At 37.4% G+C, this 16,678-nt stretch overlaps 1 protein-coding gene and 1 pseudogene across 1 annotated transcript; one reads left to right on the top strand and one right to left on the bottom strand.

Moving 5' to 3' along the window:
- Positions 1-1,607: 1,607 nt before the first annotated feature.
- Positions 1,608-9,232, bottom strand: LOC105039539 (uncharacterized). The gene is made up of 6 exons (XM_010915723.4): positions 8,695-9,232; positions 6,220-8,455; positions 5,428-5,488; positions 5,128-5,351; positions 1,958-2,106; positions 1,608-1,870 (listed from the first exon to the last, which is right to left on the bottom strand). Exons 1-5 carry the CDS (start codon positions 8,813-8,815, stop codon positions 2,052-2,054), a joined length of 2,697 nt encoding a protein of 898 aa, XP_010914025.1. The 5' UTR covers positions 8,816-9,232; the 3' UTR covers positions 1,608-1,870; positions 1,958-2,051.
- A 1,979-nt stretch (positions 9,233-11,211) lies between these two features.
- LOC109505861 (calcium-binding protein CAST-like) lies at positions 11,212-11,740 on the top strand (annotated as a pseudogene).
- The last annotated feature ends 4,938 nt before the right edge of the window (positions 11,741-16,678 follow it).

Genomic DNA, 16,678 nt, shown 5'->3' with positions numbered 1-16,678 from the left:
ATTTGCTTCAAGCATCTTCTCATTTTCATATGGATAGAGTAAATCATACGTGGAAGTTTAAGCTTTTCCACGAGGAAAGCTTCTTCTTGAGCACATTGTTGATGAACTTCTCCACAGTTAATTTATGAATAATAACTAAAGTCATCAATCTCTAGATTGGAAATAGATATAAAAAGGGCCATGCATAGACGACTGCATATTTACCTATATGTGGATAACGTCAGAGAATGTAAGGGCTTGACTGTCAATACAATACACCTAGTTGAGTTATTTAAGCGTATCAATCTCTGTCTTACTGTGAGGAACCAATGGAAATTTGCTAGTTACATCCGTACATAGGACAAAACCTATGTGGCAGCTTACATGGTGAACTGAGTTGTATGCCTATTAGAAGCTTTATTCAGATCAATCGAAGGGTATTACTGTAATTCCAATTATAGTAGGTGAATCTTTCTTTCACTCCTCACCTCCTTCCCCTTCCTTGCCGTTGAAGGGAGTTCTCTTTGAAACTTCTCCCATAAATCAATAGTTTTAAATATTTTCCTTACCAATTAAAATAAAGAATCTGTTTTACATAGCAAAAGAATTTTTTTTTCTTTTTGGTAGAGCCGGATTTATTAAATCAATCTAGTGAAAATATATTTGTGTGAATTAAAAAATAAAATATATAAAAAAAATCTAAAAATATCTGATGCAGTTTCTACATGATTAGTTATATATATCACTATCCAATCAACCGCACTATCAATCTCTCTATACACATGCATCACCTCATGAGACTGAAAAGAAGCAATCATTCTCCAATAATCCCTTAGCAAAAGATTTGTTCAAGCTATAATTCATGCTTTTTCATTAATATTTCATCTTGAAGAATTTAGATCTCCAAAGGCCCAAGGCTCTCTGGTTCCCAGATTCCAAACTCTGGTTAAGGAGAAAGAAATCATAAAAATGTAAAACTTTAAAAAAGAAAGAACAGATCTACATAAGGGTGATTTTTGCTTAAAAAGTGGATCTAGATGAGGGATGAGCCGAGACCGCCGGTAATGGCGAACCAAGATCGATTACATTTCACCTCTCTTTCTCTGGAACTGTTCGAGACTGACAATGCTGTTGTGATTGCTGTCAAACTGCTCCCAGATGGTCATTGAAGACCATCACTCCTCTATCTCTCTCCGTGATTTTTTTTTTTTTTTTTTGATAAAATTTCTGTGTTAAAACAGAAGGGAGGAAGGTCCATCTCCGTTAGAACGAAAAGAAGGAAACGTTTGGAAGTGCCTCAATCTACCACCAATATCCTCCCCGCTCTTCCATCCAAAAAACAAACAAACTCCCCTGTCCATTAATTAGTATGACCTCGAACCACACCAAGTCCTCTTAATCCACTGCATCACCCAAAAATATAAGCAGCTAGCTTCATTAAAGTGGTGCTAAGGAAAGATCTGTTTGCTGTCGATGATGAGTTGGTAACACTGACAGTTACAGGTTAAAGCCAAGCCAATACTGTGGAAAAATACTTCTATTTAGAGAAGTTTGGTTTATATCAGAATATTAAGCTCCAGATTACGTTGAAGGATAGCCAAGTTTCTCCACAAAAATAGAATTCTGTATCAAGTAGAAAGCATCTCACACTCAGCTAATAGCCATTTTGATAAACCAATGTCTCAGTGCGAAACCATCCAGCCTCGCATAAGATAGATTCCACAACACATCATTGTAGTCAAAACGAAAAACAAATGAATGATGAACCACGCTTTTATAAATTGCAAGCCGGCTATTCTGACCTCATGGTATCGCAACAAAAGAACAAAAGAAGGCAATAATTTTAGCAGGGCAATCGGGCTTCGAAGATGAGAAAGTGGCACCACTAGACCTGATGAGATTGGCAAAAATGTCAGGATTGCGTCTGAATCAAATCTAACAACCAGAGCTTTGCATTGAATTATATTAGTGAAATTACCTCTATCACTAGTACTCAACAGCTTCATGAAGTATGTCCCTTGTATTGGAACCTTCATGGGGTGTTCAAATAAGTCAAAGCCACCGACAAGCAGCTAAGCAATCACTCTTGGAACCCGCATACCAAATCCATGTTTCATTTTCTCAACTCTGATCAATCAAAAGGACAGAATTTATTGAAAGATTCAAGGGATAAAATCTGTTGACCAACCAGAAAACTCCAATGAATTAGATAAATTCTTCTTATGAAGATGCATTTTTCAGCAAGCAGCATGTGAAAAAACCTGGTGGATTATAAGTAATAACATTCAGAGTAGAACATATACAACAGCATGCAGCGCCACATCTAATCAATGGCCATTCAAGAAACACAAGATGATTAGTCTTTTCAAAAGAACTTAATTTACTAACTCAACAAGGCCTGATGTTCATAAATCAGCTGCAAGACAGCTTTTAAGCATCTCCTTGCAATGGCTGATTATTAAATGAGACTAAAAGTGCACATACTTTAGTGAATGCAACTTCTCATATGGTATATACACTTGCAAATCATACAATCAGACAAGCATGGCCAACACTAGAGATCCACATACATACAGATTCATAAATTGAAGAAAGGAATACATGTAGGGAGAATATATAATTAATTAAATGGCCTGACAAGTCTACAGCATAATAGGCTCTTATACTATTTTGAACACTATGATACCCCCACCTCACTCCCTTTCAGGATGGATCACAAACCAAAATTCTCCATTGGAAAGACAGACTGAATGATAAGGAAGGTAGAGTCACTGAAAAATTTGAACAGAATTAGAAGGATAGGGGCCAATGTGCTGGTTTATGAGATGAGCCAATGTGCGTAGGCTTCAGTAATCATACAAGGTTTTTACTTAGCAAGCTCAGCTTTGAGAAGTAGGCCAGTTAATGAGTTGAACATCATAACTCATAACGATTGGACTTTCCCTCTAAAAGTTTGGGAATCAAAGGATATATAAACTAATGGAATTGGTCTGAGGGTTGCCAGACAATTGCTTCCAACATCACCATTGAGATTGTGAATGCGGAGAGGGTTAAGCTCAGCCATTTGCATAATATTTGTACAGTTGATTGTGGATTTCCATATTAAAAGTGCATAGTAGACTGTGGATAGACAACAAATGCCATGCCACAACCCTGACAACTTCAAAAAAGGAAAAAAAACAAAAACAAAGAATTCCGAGGAAATAATGACATCAGTAGTGGAGGAATATAACTTAAAAGTTGATGATGTGGGTTGAAGGTGGAGGAGCTAGCAGAAAGGCTCGCAGAGTCAATGAACAGAAATAAAGACTAGAATAAGGAAACAATGGAATGCCATGGGCAAATGATACTAGGGGTCCACAAGCTGGCAATGCTAATAATAGATGAGCCCACAAACGTTATTCAGGTGGTCAGGTCTCAACACATCCATCAGAAGACTAATGCAAGTCAAAAGATGGCGATGGCACATGAGACGGATGCATCAGTAGTTGGTCTCAACCTGCTTGGGTGCACAGGAAATGCACACAGTTTGCAAACATAACACTGGCTGGAAACAAGGTGACACCAAGAATGAAGATAAAAATGAATGGAACCAAAGAGCCCTGTAATGCTTTTTTTTTTTAAAAAAAAAAAAGAAGAAAAACTAAAAATGCTATAATGGCATGTAGCCCTTGGACAATCCAATGATTCATTCAAGAAGACTGTCTAAGAAAGGAAAGCAAAGCTGATATGTTAAATATTATATATGGGATAGACAGTAAAACCACAGAAAATAGTAAACAATGGACAGGCATAACTGTTAACCAAGGCAAATATTTGAGGCAATGAATCCCTGAAATGCTAACTACATTTAAGAATAGAAGGGGAAAACATCAACTAAAGAACGAAAAAATGATGGACCTCTGCAACAGCGTTTGCACCTCCAAAAGCCTAAGAAAGGTCAAGGCGAAGTTAAAATAATAATAATAATAAAAATAAAGGTCCACCACTAATTAAAAATTGAGTCCCACATTGGCTTAAAAAGGTATACAGATACCACAACAGAGGTAGATCAACACTTAAAACTCACTATCAGGGCTTGACCTTTCATCCCTTATCTTGTTTAGCTCCTATTTGACATTAAGAGGCCCTTTAAACTTTCATTAACTTAATTTAATTGGATCTTTCAGGATACAAGCATACAGGAACTTAACAATCTAGCCAGATTGATTTTCGGCCTTACCTACTGCATCTTTGTATCTTCAAAACCTATTCCTAGTATGCATTGTCAATGGTGTTTTCCCTACTATTTTGAGGTGAGTGCAAGGGCTGACAGTCTCAAAGAAGCTGCAGGAGCATACCTGGAGACACCTACCAACATATAGTCCTTCCCACCAATTGTAGCATGATATGGAAAAATAAAGTAGCAGTACATATGATAAATCAAAGCTTGTTACTTATAAAGTCGTGGTAACTTCAAATAACATTTTTTAGTTTGGCAAGTGCACATGACTGCATATGTTGAGCAGTTATGATAAGATATATAAGGCTTTGCTAACATCTTCACAGGCTGCCACAACATTAATTACAATATTTGAAAAATCTTACACAATTATGTTCATGTAATCAATCTTTATATTATATTCCAATGTCAGATCATTGTAAGATTGATGGTGATGATGAAATCACATATGGTTTCATGCAAATGCTTCAAATTGTTCTTTGTATCAAGGATTTTTATTTGTAAAGTTCTCTCATGATTCAATTGCCATCCAATATTTTATGCTTCATATCATGCTAGCATCAACTCACAAAATCATTCATACAATTTCAGGAAAAGACTTCGAATTGTCCTTTATACTAGGATTTTCATTTGTAAATGCTCAGAAACACTTAGCTGAAAGTTATCTCATGCTTCAATTGTTATCCAAGATTTTATGCTTTATACCATGTCGTCATCGACTCAGGGAATCTTCTAGGGGGTCTCATTTGTTGTTTAAACGTTAAGTTAGTTGGGGTTGTACATATTGCCAAAAGAGCAGAAAAATAGCCTAGCATGTAAAAGGAAGAAAAACACAAGAAATTATCCTAAATATGCAGCTAATATATTTTCAATCGACTAACACCACATAACAAAGCTGAGTTTGTGTTACTAGCAAGGTAACTCACGTTGGAGCAAGCCTGCCAAGACTATCAAGCTCCTCACCCGACGCTTCATCGAAAACCTTTCCTGAAATCTCAATAATATAAGACTGATCAGCATTAGGCGAAAGTCCTCTGCTAACCAGCAAATCCAAATCTCTCTGATGAAGCTCTCTCCCATTTACAATAACTCCAGTATTCCCACCAGCACAATTTTGGGGCATAGGATAATTGAATTCTTCAATGAATGGCTGCCAAATCAAGCATTTTATCAGTAAATCCAGTAATAGAACGCTAGTACTGTTATTCAGAATTAGTTGCCCTTACAGGAATTATGCCAAGGCATGGATGTCCCATGACACCCCAAAATCCAGCACGGTAATCATACCTGAATCACAAGGGCAGCAGAACATGTAATCTCTAGAAGAAGAACAACAAGTAGATAACATGCAAGTTGCAATACAATCTACACAACATCTCCTAAATCATAATTACAGCATGTAGAATAACTCAAAGGTGTTTTCTAAATGACCCTAAATTTAATCTGGTATTTGGTCAGTAGTCGTGGATAAAAAAAGGATGGCCCAATGCATGAGGCTACCACCATTGCAGGATTTGGGAAAGGTCAGATATATGCAGCCTTAGCCCCAAGTGTGGAGAGGTTGTTTCAGTGTTCTAACTCGTGACCTTGAGGTCACAATTGAGCAATCTTACCATTGCACCAAGGCTCAAAATGGAGGACAACCATATTGTTGTCACGGATAAAACATATATAATATCAAGATTCTTCTTGTTTAACTTAAAAGTTTTAACTATAGCACAAACATATATAACAGCTATGCGAAGACTGAAGTATGCAATCTGTATATCAGTGTCTCAATGTTCGGTATTTCCACAGGTATTATGTGTTCGATCTCAAGACCTAGAAGTTTTTTAAACTACTTCCTAAAGATGGATTGTTTCTAAGACATGCTTTCACGATTATATGCTGCGGATTATATGCTGCACACATGCATGAGAACACACATCATCAGATGAACCACTGAGTAAGAAAGAATTATAAAGTACTAAGCTGGTCGATAAACCTTTGCATGTCCTACATGTGAACGAGTAACATACCAATATTTTCCAGGATACACTGGTCCAGCTAGCTTTTCAGCCTTCTTAACCAAATGATCAGAAATAGGGTGGCCATTAATTGAAACTTTTGATCTATCATCCTTCCCTGACTGATTAAATAGAGAGATATCCTTGAAGGTCTTCTTCATAAGGCCAGCAAAGAATGAATCATCATCCTTGCCAATCCTATGTTGATCTTCATCTCTTCTTACTTCCCAAGAATCTTGAGAGAAATCAGGATTGGAGTACTCATCAACTGACAAATCAATCTCAGTTGCTGCTTGTACGTCTTTTTCAGAGTTTTGCTGAAAATTTCCATTAAAAGATGCAATCTTTTTCTGATTATAGCGTCTACTAGTGCTTCCCTTTCCAGAGCCATATGTTACTTGATTAGATAATGGGTGCGCCAAATGCTCACGAAGTGGTAGACCTGGAACATCTGAAGTCACTTCATCCTCAAAGGGCAGTTCTGCAGAGCTGGGTGCATCTCTCTGACACATCTGACTGTCTGGACTCTCCACATCCTCAGACCTACTGGAAGATGTGGAGATCCCCTGCATTTTATCTGCATGACTAAAGTTTAAGTCATATTTTTTTCCAGTCATTTCATGACTTGATGTAGGAGGAGAAACTAGGTTCTCAACCATAGATTGGATGTTATAGCCTGGGCTATCATAATCTTCTGAGTAAGAAGTATCAGGATGTCTATTGGCATGGCTTTGAGGGAGAAAATCCTCATTCAACCCATCATTAGAGCCATTACTGATCTTAGTTGCAGGCGTGGCTGGTGGACGGGCAGAAGTAACAAGTCTTTTCCCATCAAGTTCTAATGATATTACCTGAAAGCATGACCCACAGCGCAACTTAAAACATTTCTCTACCGTAAGCTTAAGTTTTTGAGGTAGCAGCAGCAATTCAAAACAATTACAGCAAACTACGAAAGGAGCAGCACCAGCTTTGGGTTGACAAGGACGACTATCTGTCTTCCCAGGAAATGCAGCACTTTGTTGTGACTGTTGCTCATGAGAATACAAAGATGAACTGCCATATGTTTGATTGTAACTTCGTGAACCAGACACAGATGGACCATCCACATGGTAAAACCCATGATTGTTTTCAAGATAAGGAACCCTCTTATTACTGATAAAGGCAGGAGGAGCCTGTGCAGGCAGCACCTGGTGTTTGTTGTAGCAGTGCACACAGGAGCAGGCAGGTTGAGGGTAAAACCCTTCATGATGATAAGAGATTACAGGATCTAGATCAAGATGTCCACAGGGGCAGTTGCACATTGGTCTCTCTGGGTACTGAACATGGCAGTGGTAAGAAGTCCTCCCAAGTGCTTGTGACACAAATGGTTCTCCATATCCAGGATAAAAGTTCGGCAGCCCCGTACTGTATCCATTGGGTATACAAGGATGCAGGCTAGAGTCTCGATTCAATGATGATAAGCCCTCAGGAAACCAAGTACCATGGCCTTGATGATTATATGAAGAAGAGGCTTCCCTTCTGTTCTTTGGTATCCTATCTTTTGGTCTGTCCACAACCTCGCAAGACCGACGAAGCTGATCTCTTAATTCATCAAGCTTTCTCAGAAGCTGTGCAGGATCTTGCTCGAGATACTCAGCTTTGTCGGCCCGTTCCCTCTTCTGCTTCATGGTTGGGCCACCATTACCATATCCATGAGTAAGCTTCATTTGCTGGCTAGATGGACCTTCATCAGCATAAGGAGCAATTGGAACACCATTCATCTGATCCCTTGGCAGCCCACAAATGATGGAAGCTCTGCACCTCTCTTCACCCATAGATACTTGGGTTTGTTGAGTTCTGCGATGCAGATCGGTAGACTGAACTTCCAGCTTTTCTTTAACCAGTTCATCTGCATTGGAATTACGGTCAGTGACCTGAGCTCTAGAGGAGCGACACCATATACTGTACCTGTCCCTTATCCCACTTCCTGAGGGTAGAAGACCATGTAAACTTGAGGCGTTGGGTTTCTGTGAAACATCCCTGTTTTCAGTCATGGACGCAGAGCTATTAATAGAATTTGCTCCCGAATGGAGAAGCATCTTTTCTTCTCTTCTAAACCCAACCTCTATGCTCTCTCGATCAGTCTCAGAACCAGAGTCGGGATTAACACCTTTCTTCTCCGAACAGCTCTCTGAATTATCAAAACATTTCACATCTCCTCCATCCGATCTTTCTAACGAATAATCTGTCGATGGATTTCGTTTCTTTGCTGTATTACCAGGGGTCGAAACAAGAAAAAATTACAACAACAACAACAATAAAGGAAAGCAAAGAAACTTCTTTTCAACTTCTGAGACTGATAAAATCCCCAAAAGTATGGAAAAATAGATGAAACAAAAAAATAAACAGAGGAAGGATCCGATCTTTCTGAGGAAAAAACGCAATTTTTTTCAGAAAGAAAAAATGACGGGGAATATCAAGAAGAGGTTAGAAAACCGAATAACCTACCTTGCAGGGTAGCACTGCAACCACCGCATCTATAGACCGTGAAATCGGGGAGCTCCGGAAGAAGCTTATCGCACTTAGGGCAACGCACCACTCGAACCTTCGCTCCTACCCCTTCCGCCATTCTCGCCGGAAGGGGAAATAAAACAAAAAGATCTACAAAAGCTTCATTGGCTCCCAAGCAAAACGGGGGGGGGGGGAAAAAAAGAACAACTCCAAACCCTTGCAAGAAGCGAGCAGAACTCCTCTCAGCCCAATCAAACTTGAACCTTCATCCAATGTTGCCCTTTTCTGGGCCAAAAATTCGAGAAAGCAAAAGAAACGACAGAAAAGCTTCGCCTTTACCACATTCTACCGCAGCAAGCCCTAGAAATCACCATCTGTCGCCATTTTTGGACCTCCATGGACGGCAAAAAGAGGAGAAGGGCCTGGTCTACATTTCGGATCGTGGTTTTTCTCTTTCCTATTTCTTGGACTCTTTCGGCTTCTTGGAAGCTTTGGAATGGTTTAGGGGACAAGCAAAAGGGAAAGAGAAAAGAGAGGAGAGAGGGGTTAGAACTTAGAAGGAGAACGTTAGAAATGGCCGTGGGAAAGGTGGGAGGGCTTTTTGTTCCACCACCTGCCGAGTTTTTCATTCACTCGGCGAGTCGAAGACGACCCAGATGGAAAACACATCGATTAATCGGCGGAGTGACTTGGGTTGTTCTTGTCTTTTTCCCCATTGATCGGCGAAGGATGTCCTTGCTTTCTGAGCTTTTAATAAGCAGCAATTACCGACATCATTAATAATAAGCAGAAATTAAAAAAATATATTTTTAATAAAAATACTTACTAATAAAAATATATTCATAAGCCAATATTTATTGAATAAAATTATATTTTTAAATTGATGCAGATGGAAACTAAGAATTATTATTTTTTTCACATTAAATGATAGTTGTTATTTCTGCTGTATAAAATCTATAATAATAATAAAATTAATATATAAATAATTATTAATTTTTTAATATTAATATATAATATTAAAAAATTTGACAACGCCAATCTTAAAATTATTAGAAATGTCCATTCAAATATTGGACGTGGGAGCCTAAAAAAGATGACTCATAAGCCAATGACTCCTTCACCGATATCAAATAAAATAATAATAATATTTTATATATTTTTATTGGGTGACTCAAGATCCTATTTTATAGGACCTGATTTGAGCTATGGTATCTAATGAGCAGCAATTGCATCTTCAGTTAACTATCTAATGTGCAAGCGTGACATGGCTATCCCAACAACAAAAGAGAAGGGGTTGCTAAGTTGATAATAACCTTTAAACTAACGGGAATACAATTTTGCATTTTTGAGGACTGCGAGTCCATGAGTAGTTATATACGTCCATGTCAGTGCCCTACCTCCAGTTTATCTCCATTTTTAACGTCTGGAGCCCAATTGTTCGCCGTATACAATCGGCGATTTCCCTCTCTTTCTTTGTCTTTTCGTCTCTGAAATTTCTCCGTTCTGTTTTTATCTAGAAGTCTGACTTTCTTTCGGACTTCTGGCAGAAAAGTACGGATTGTTTCTAAACGGACAAAAAGTACGATTTTGGCCTTCCTCCTCAACCGGAACATGTGAGACAGCATTGGATTGTTTTGATTCTTGCGAGGAAAGAGATAACAGTAACCTGCAATTTTTTTTCTCCACGCGACCCATTCTCTCCATCTCTCTTTGTTCCAGCAGTTGCTTGCTTGGAGGATAATTCCAGGGGGGGGGGGCAAAAAAAAAAAAAAAAAAATGAAACGAAAAGTTGATTCCTACAGTAATTTTTTTCAAAACAATTACAATTTTTATTTATTTATTGAGTTTAATAAAATTTTTAAAATCAAAAATTATTAATTGGATCAGATATATTAGCTCAATGATGTCGATCATAAATTAATAATAATTTTTTAAATTTTTAATTGGATTTAACTTAAAAATGATAAAATATAATTTGATCCATCAATCCGATTTATGGCTGATCCATCGTAAACAAATTTAGATTTGAACTGAATAGATTTGGATCGTAAATAGATCGATTTATTTAATCTGTTTATTATTTAGGTTAAGTTCAGATTTTATATGTCTAACCTGCTTAATTCGTTTAACCCGTATAAATTTTGGATCAGATCAAATTAATTAATGTAGACTAGATTATATAATGGACCAGTGGACTTCTCATACGTGACTCACGATGCACTTTTTTTTCCATTCCCCCACTACTCCATCAGGCCTTAAGCCCATCTCCGTAATCGCATCAAATCTCATGGTGGATAACACGCCACACTATCCTTTGTATACCACTTGTATTTCATGTAATCGCATCAAATCTCATGGTGGATAACACGCCACACTATCCTTTGTATACCACTTTATTTCATTGATAGCGCAGCCCCAAGTCCCCATCGTGCTAGGTCGCTAGGGTTTTCTCGTCTCGTCCGATCCCTTCTTCAGTTCTTCTTTGTGCCGCTGTCGTTCCAGATATCTTCCGAGATGCTCGGATTTTTTCCCCCCTACCCCAAGTTTCCTTCGCCTCATCTCTGTCACTACCTCTCCGATCGAAATGGAGGGAGAAGGCAGGAGCCCTCGTCGGCACATGATCGTCCATCGGCCATTGCTATCTTTTTATCTTCAGAGCCCTAACCTCAACACCACTCGCCTCCATCACTGTCGACGAGCTCGCCCTCGCTCTCAACTATCTTGTCTTAGTGCCAATCACGACGAGATCGGCTGCACCATTGCCACCTATATCCCTCCGGATTATGTCAGCTCCGCTTTCGACAACCTCGAAATTCTCCACCATTCTCTCAACGATGATCTTTTTGGCAACGCTGCACTCGACGATGAAGGCCTAGGGGTAGGGGCGAAGGAGGAGCATGATATGAGAGAGGCATTCCGAGTATTTGACAAGGACAGCGATGGCTTCATCTCGATAGCGGAGTTCCAAATTATGCTAGCCAAGTTCAACCTTCCGGAGACTCGAAACATCACAAGGGTCCATGGGGCACAGAGATCTCAATAAGATAAGGGTTGGATCGACGAGATGATCTACTCCGTTGATCAGGATCGCTATGGATGAGTAGATTTCGGTGAGCCGTAGAGATCTTAGTGAGGCATATTTTTAATTTTCTTTTTAAATGGATCATAAATGGATTGAATTTTTTTTTTAATGAATTATAAACGGATAGTAAATATGTCAGATTAGATAATTTATTTATTAAATAAATTAAATTTAAATTTAAAATTTAATTTATATAAATAAATAAATAAATTTTAAATTTTAAATTTTGATTTAATCTGTATGAAATTCGATCCATTTATACCGGACTCCATCCCTAATTGGATCACGTTGAGTCAATGGATTTGATACTTTCAATTATTTTTCTCGTTCCTTGCAGTGCAAAAAAAGCTAATTTGGGTACAAGATGTTAAGTTGGAAGCCCTGGACAGGCGGGTCTGGGCCATGTTTCACAACAAAGTGGGGTCCGCTACCGCCAACCCACCGCCGCTGCCATCAATTAGCTAGGCTGGCAGCAAACCAGCCGGGAACTCTTTCGCACGAGGAGAGAGACCGAACCGCGGGGGGATATGCGGTGGCACTCGAAAATACGAGCTAGAAGTAAGGGCTCTTGGGTCAATTTGCCGAATGATTTCGAAGGACGTCTGTCGGTCAATCTTCTCTCCACGTGACTTCGTCCCGTTGGCTGCTGACTTTGTCCACACTACATAGGTCAACCCATAAGGTCCACGTGGCACCCTGTTGCCGGTTCCATGGTACCATCTGGCATTAATCATCAACGCGTTTAAAACAGAATGATAATAATACGGATAATTCGGAATAGTTTAGATAAAGAAAACGCTTGAAGGAAGGCATCTCGTGCCTTTCTCTTGGAAAAAAAATAAATGGACTACTTACAGCTCTTGAAACTTGACAATAGGTAGTTCTTCCCCCATCTGGAATGTGATTATGAAGCCAAGTCTAATTCTTGTTCATATTTTCAGGTCTAATTTTTTTTAATAATAAAATCTAAAATTTTTTGATGAGAGAGCCAAGCTTCCAATCAGATTCATGCTTTTTTTTTTCCTACAAAAAATCTCAAATCAATTACATTATAGAATATATATATCATGAAAAACTAATTGAGTCATTTCGCTCCGCACGCCCTGATCCAAAGAACCTCGATCTCACGGGCCGATGTGAATTTTAATTTTTTTCTCTTAAGACTGAAATCGGATCGAATATCATAATATTCATATCCATATTTATTTTATCAAGCGAATATAAATATAGATATGGATATTATTTGAATGTAAAAATTTGTATCAATATTTGTTTTAAATGGATAAGAATACAATACGGATACTGAAAATATGGATATAATTATATATATTATTTAGATAATTAAATCTTATGATTACAGAATCAAAGATATTATTAAATAGATGATAAATTAAGTTAATAACATATTTATATAGTTATATATATATTTTTAAAATTAATAGATATTATATAAAAATATATAAATTATATATAGATTTGAATACGAATCAGATAGTAATCTATCCATATCCATTTTTCTTTAACGGATATGGATACGGATACATATATTAGTTGGATTCTCAAATTTTTATTCATATTCGAATTGATTTGGATACGAAAATAAATATGGATGTATAATATTTATATTATTTTTATTTTTATTTTTTTTAAATTTATTTAATTTATATTTTCAAAACGTGATTCACTAGCCTCTCTTCAAGTTTTTGTGTTGGATTAGGACTTTTAGGTCAGTGCACCAAAAATTATACATCAAGTTAGCAGCCAAATGCAATCCTATCCACACATCACATATTGCACGAAATGAGACGTGCAATCGACCCATGCTGACTTGCAAGGCGATTGTTGCTCAATGAAACCTTTTTGCTAACCATTTCGAAGCGTTGAATCTACCCCCGTCTCTGTACGCGAACTCGGTACAGAAACAATTAAGATAGATTGGAAACGGTCGGTTGCCGCTGGAGCAGTCGCACGGTGGTGGCGTGTACAGGCCAGCATGACACGGTCTAATTAATGTAGTCTGAGCTCCTCAACTTTTAAGAATCAAGCAAGCAGCTCGCTGCCTGCACATGTGGACAAAGTACATGCTGGCAGACTGTGCCAGGTCCGTGTCACACGCACCATATTAATTTTTTTTTAAAAATAATATTTTAAAACATTTCAAGCTCTTTTATTTTTTATACATCCCAAAAACATAATAATAATAATAATAATAATAATAATAACTGTTTCATACCACCGTCAACTGGGATTTTTTATCATGAAAAATTTTAAAAATACTATAGTTGAATATTGAAGGATAGATGCATGAAAGTCTTTTACACTGAATTATTATTGATTCTGAATAATATAAAATCTATCTATAAAGACAACATAATCGATGCATTTTTTATAATTAAATTTTATATTTAATTTATTTCTATCATTCATCTATAATTATTTATATTTATTATATTTTTTTCATTCATCATCTTAAAATTTTAATATACTATAAACAAAATGTTTTTTCTTGAAAAGTTGCTATATTTGTTGCGCAAAATCCTCTAGCTTGGATGTAGGCGTCAAATGATTTTGTTGTTCTACCAAAAAAATAATTTTATTGATTTTTAAAAGCAACGGACAGGTTCACCAACACAAAAGATGATCTAAGACTAAGAGAGATATGATCATTATCATGCGGAAAACTTTTGTTAGATTGGGAAAATTAGACATGAAAACTGACATCACCTTATCCTAACAACATTGGTGGAAAATAAGAAATCAAAAAAAAAAATCATCGAATTATAATAGAAAAGAAAATGTTAAATAAGAGAAACTGGGCTACCCTTTGTCTGCGACCTTCTATTCCTGTGCAGGTGGTGCTTCTCAATGCAACAAAATGTATAATAAGCCGAATATTAGCTTAGCTGGTTGGCAGCCAACATTTGTTTAAAAAAGGCAAAAAAAAAAAAAAGAAAAAGAAAAAAAAGACGTTGTTCGATCTCGAGCTGTAGCAAATAAATTATCCTGCAGAACTTGCAGAATATTGTACAAATTTCAATACAAAATTCCAGAATACTTTACAAATTTCTCTATTATCATTGTTCTGAAGAATGGCAATCCTAGCTTAGGCCTTGGTAGGGTTTTGTCCAGGTGGGCTTTGGGGAGTAGCACTGGAGTCCGATATGAAGTTTGTTGATGTTCCTTGGGCCGGCCCGGTCCCTTGACTGCCCAAATTTGCAGCTAGATATATTCTCGGTACGAATCCCTGCTGTCTCCAAAGGATTTAGGAACTCGCGAAATACACATGGAACACCACCCCCCCCCCCCCCCCCCCACAAAAAAAAGCATCATAATAGGTGATGCACCACTCAATCAAATGGTGCACAGCAAAGGAATTAAATAGATGAAAACATCAAGAAAAGATAAATACTAGTCTCTTTTTTGTGCTAGAAAGCTCTACGAATAACTAAGATATAGCTTTTTTTTACCTTCTCCTTCAAGAGGTGAGTTATTGTTTTGATTGAAAACTAAAAGAGAAACCACAGGATGCATGCTATTCCAAGGCATGGCCATGGTTAACATGCCTCACCAGCAGCTTTTATAGGCTGTAGATAAGAATGTAGAATACCTATAATATGAAAGCTTTTATATCTTTTATAGGTTTTGATTGGAGGCTAGAATAGAACACATTCGTTCCTGCGTGAATTATGCTGCAATTGTTGCTATATGAGTTGATTTGAGATTCAGGTATGCTTAAATTTTCAGGAAACCTTGTATCTATTCGCTATTTTGTTAGCACACATTCGTTCTTCCGTGGATAAATCTTTTAATAAATGTATACAGCTACCGAGGTGGTGTTCCCTCTATTCTGCACAAAGAATAAAATGAAATAAAATAAAAAGCACCCGGTTCTTAAAGTAGATTTTTGTGAATTTAACTGAGTGACATGAGATTATGTGCAATTTTCATGAGACTAAATTGGTACGGAGAAGACCCCTGAAACGGTGAACCACCTTGTGGGCTGCGTTTGATTCAAGGATAGCTAATCAAGGTTATTTGGCTGCTAATTAGTTAATCATATCTTTCTTACTAAGATGATATAAATGATGTTGGTTGCAAAAAATATAGTTCATATCCATTTTCATGTTATGTGAACAACAAGGGCCTCATGCATCGTTTCCATTTGAACAAAAATGGTTAGATTTCACCTGTCACATGAACTATGTATTCAATAACCATCAAGAATAATAACTAGCAGCATTACACTAATTGGCTACGACATAAACACTGCATGACACCATCAGGATCAAAAGCAAGGAAGGGGGAGAAAAAGGGCCATAGTACCGAAAAGAGGAACCATGCCAAACACCCTAGCCATAGTGGAAAAAAAAAGGGTGCTTAACTAGCTAGTTTAAATGTGTTGATTGGCTGAGGTTAACTGGCCAAAAAGTTATTGAACCGATTAAGTGGATAACCATACCTTAAGCAGGAAACATAAGCAGCCTAATATTATAACTAGTCGATTCATGATTGTACTTTGACCTTGTTAGTGCGCTTAACATAACTAAAATCTTGACCTAATTAATTGAAATATTGATAACATTTTCATAAAGGTATTTGGATCAAATGCTTGCCAATAAAAATGAATTTTTAAAAAAATGGAGAAAAGAATATACATCTCTCTAACGAACCTATTCCAGAGGCTAGTTGTTACATACATTATTAGGTGGATGAGGTGAACTTTGATTTGTTCCACTGATTAACTGTGATGAAGTAGGTGGACTTAACTATGAGAAAACGACAGTCCAAGAACCTTCATCGGAACGGTTTGGTGTGGTTGGTTGATCCCATCAATGTACTCTGCGCAGATGGAAATTTAGCATGCAAGTCAGCAATAATGATCAAATAATTTATGGCAAG

This window comes from Elaeis guineensis, chromosome 2, assembly GCF_000442705.2.
Source record: "Elaeis guineensis isolate ETL-2024a chromosome 2, EG11, whole genome shotgun sequence".
NCBI lineage: Eukaryota > Viridiplantae > Streptophyta > Magnoliopsida > Arecales > Arecaceae > Elaeis > Elaeis guineensis.
This window is presented reverse-complemented; position numbering and strand designations above follow the sequence as displayed.